This window comes from Saccostrea cucullata, unplaced genomic scaffold, assembly GCF_032062105.1.
Source record: "Saccostrea cucullata isolate Sc308-1 unplaced genomic scaffold, CSIRO_AGI_Scuc_v1 ctg21204, whole genome shotgun sequence".
Lineage (NCBI taxonomy): Eukaryota > Metazoa > Mollusca > Bivalvia > Ostreida > Ostreidae > Saccostrea > Saccostrea cuccullata.
In genome coordinates, this window is record NW_026924162.1 from 19,825 (window position 1) to 23,199 (window position 3,375).

Genomic DNA, 3,375 nt, shown 5'->3' on the forward strand with positions numbered 1-3,375 from the left:
TTGACAAATTCCAAAGTGTGTTTTAGTTTTGTCTTATAATTAATCTCTCACATGACATAACGGAGCTATCATAAAATATGAAATTTCCACAATGTTGAGTGTGTTGGGATTTTTAATTTGAAAAGTATAAATGTGACTTTATAAAAACAAAATAAAAAAGAATTTGGTCTCAGAGGATGGCATCTCTTAACAATTTGCCCTTCATGTAAGGAAGACTAAATTTACTTATATTGCTGTTCTAGGTAGTATTAAATGCGAATCCTTAATTATGTTTATTTTTTTTCTTTATAGTGAGAGGGTTATACAAGACATATCACCGTTGGTGTTTGAGAGACTCTGTCAAATAGTGGGAACCTCAGAACTAGTTACCATGAGAAGGGATTTCATTGATCTATCTGATATGCTAACTTCTTTATTTAATCCACAAGCCTATTTACGTTTGATGTTTAGTGGAAGTCATAGAGAAGGATTTAGACTGGTGGAGTCCGATAGAGATTCTATGTACTGGCCTAAAAACCACCGGGTAATTTGGAATTTATCCCAGAGCCAGCTCTACAGCAGAAAAACACTGATTCTATCTGACTGCTCCCAGAGTCCACCAGGGTTTGCATTACTCCAATTGCTCTTTCCCGCCATTACTACAATACAAATCAGGTCTTCTTGTTTTACATTGAATGGCAAAGAATATATATCTAGTTCTGAATTTCGAAATATATTGCCGCCTATGACAGGGAAACCAAAATGCCATATCCATGGGCCGTGTAAAAGTGGAACTTTCCTAGGTGTAGAATTTGACGATGCTATCTGTTTTGCAAGTGATTTTTGGCCTCCATCTGCCCAAGCATGGATCGATAGATGTCACTCGTGGCCGAGTCCTCACGTAGTTGATGATATTGTCAGGAATGGATGTCACTTTGTAGCAATAGGGCACAAACTAGGAAATCACGCGGAAAATGAATGGAGAATTTCGTTCTCTCTTGCAGAGCAAAAGCTTGTATACTCAATGAACCACTGTCAGTTTCTTACGTATGGTTTACTCAAGCTAATTCTAAAAGAAGTCATCAAGGAAAGGATAGAAGAAAGTTTACTTTGCTCTTATCACATGAAAACAGCAGTATTTTGGGCTATTCAGCAAAATTTAATACCTCATTGGTATCCAGAAAATTTTCTGAAATGTTTCTGGGTCTGCTTTAAACTCCTTCTTAAATGGGTGTATGAAGGCGTATGTCCTAACTTTTTCATCCCAGAAAACAACATGTTTTTAACAAACATATTCGGTGAATCTCAAAGGAAGTTATTTCTCGAGTTATACGGACTGTATGAGAAGGGTATGGCATTACTGCTACACAGTCACTCCATCCGATCAACAATTATAATTGGTCTATGTCTCCCTGGAGTACGCATAAATACTGCAAAAGACGATGAAGAAATCTTGTTCGATTTGAATTTTTTGTTTGAACTAGAATCAAATAATCCAATAGTAAGGCCAACTCTAAACCGCTGTTTCGAATTCCAAAAAATATTGGAAACTTTGATGAATGGAAAGCTAACAAACTATCAAGTTCTCTTGGTACAGAATCTCACGGTAATCAACCTCCAGTGCACGGCTTTTGTGCTATGTAACAGGTGCGCTAACACTGCTGAGAACAAACTTGTGTATAAAGCTGATAAAATATCGTGCTACATGTTGAAACTAGCAGCAAAATTAGGATCTATTTCTGATATCCTTTACCTTGCAATGTATCATTACAAGACTTTCAGATATATGAAAGCAATATCTGTTTTACAGATAGCAAAGATCTACTTTGCACAACCATACGTCATGCATTCGCGTTACTTTAACAGTGAGAGGTATATCGAGGCGTTTGGGGGACAGTCTAGTGAAACAAAGATGAGGAGAGCTTTAGCAAAGGATGTCATTCTCTATAGAGACATTTACTATATCAATGAATTAACCCATGAACAGTGCTCAGAGACCTTCATCGCTACTATCATGAACATCTCCCCATTCGTAATGTTACATATGTTGGAATTCTTATGTTACAGGCATTGTGACGAACATCTTGCGGAAGATGCCTTAAATGATTTACAGATCTTTGTAAAGCAGGGCAAAATTCATCCAGGTTATAGAGATATATGTTGGCAGATCTTAGGGATTTGTCAGCAGCTCAGGGGCGACTTTCCATCAGCTCTGTATTCATATCGACAATCACTGAGACAGTATCCCACCCACAGCCTACAAAACGTAACGCTGAGGAGAATACATGATATTGTGTGATCTATATCACGAACTACAAAGTGTTTCAGATGATAGTTCAAGATTTTTTTATTGATCCCTACCGAACACAAATTATAAAAAATTCAACAAAGACGCTGAAAATAATTATGTAATTATTACTCTTCATCTGTATTTTTCACCTCCTTTATTTAATAATGCATGTTATGCATATTTAATTCAGCTTATATCTATTCAAGTATATAAGCTTAAGTATGATCTGTTTTTCTATTTAAAGTTATTGGAGAAGATAATTTTATCTTTTAAAGTTCAAAATCCATTTTGTCACAGAACGATTTTTAATTTATAAATCTATGCTGTAGCTTAGAGTCAACGTCTATGAAACTTAATGTAAATTCTAATTTTTACTTTTTTTCAATAAGTCAATAAAACAGCTTTAACCCATCTCTGTTATCTGAATTAATTTGGTCTCTTTTTTTCTTAAGGTATTCAATGTATAACGACCATATTTTGTACCTAATAAATGAACGGTCCAATATTTTTAATCATGGTAGCAATTTGAATATATTATCAAATGAAAATGCTCCACCAAAGGAATTTACAAAATTTTGATTATTGTCCAATTAATATCACTTTGAATTTTACATTGAAGTCTATGGGCAGTGCATGTTTTTATAAGATATTGTAAAAAGTAATTTGAATTTCAAAGAAATTTTCTTGGTGAAAATATGCATAAACTCCCTCTTTATTAAAATATTAAATAAAATAAATTATTTACCGCAGAAATTTTGTGAAATCAAAAATTTTCTTCTTTGCATCAAGGGCAGATAACTCTTCAAAAACTGTAAATGTGCAAAATGGCCATCTCCTTACATGTTATAAGTCTTGTGAATTTGGTTTATTTCACTTTTATCGTTTTCTAGCTGTGAGCTTTTAACTAGTTTAAAATTATTTAAAATCAGTCAAAATCCCTTCGTTATACATTGAATACCTTAATACTTTTCGGTTTCATTAATAAATATTAACATGATTTTGTATTGATACTAAGAAAAATTAATTCAAAAACATGAAAAGAAATCTCTGACTTTGGCCTTCATTTGGATATTAAAATATAAAGACGACCTTTTAAAGATTAAAAG

The 3,375-nt window shown here is 33.5% G+C and overlaps 1 protein-coding gene across 1 annotated transcript; it reads left to right on the forward strand.

The window, feature by feature from the left end:
* The first annotated feature begins 370 nt into the window (after nucleotides 1–370).
* LOC134265880 (uncharacterized) lies at nucleotides 371–2,278 on the forward strand. Its single transcript, XM_062748104.1, has one exon. The coding sequence runs from the start codon at nucleotides 371–373 to the stop codon at nucleotides 2,276–2,278; it is 1,908 nt and encodes a 635-aa protein (XP_062604088.1).
* The last annotated feature ends 1,097 nt before the right edge of the window (nucleotides 2,279–3,375 follow it).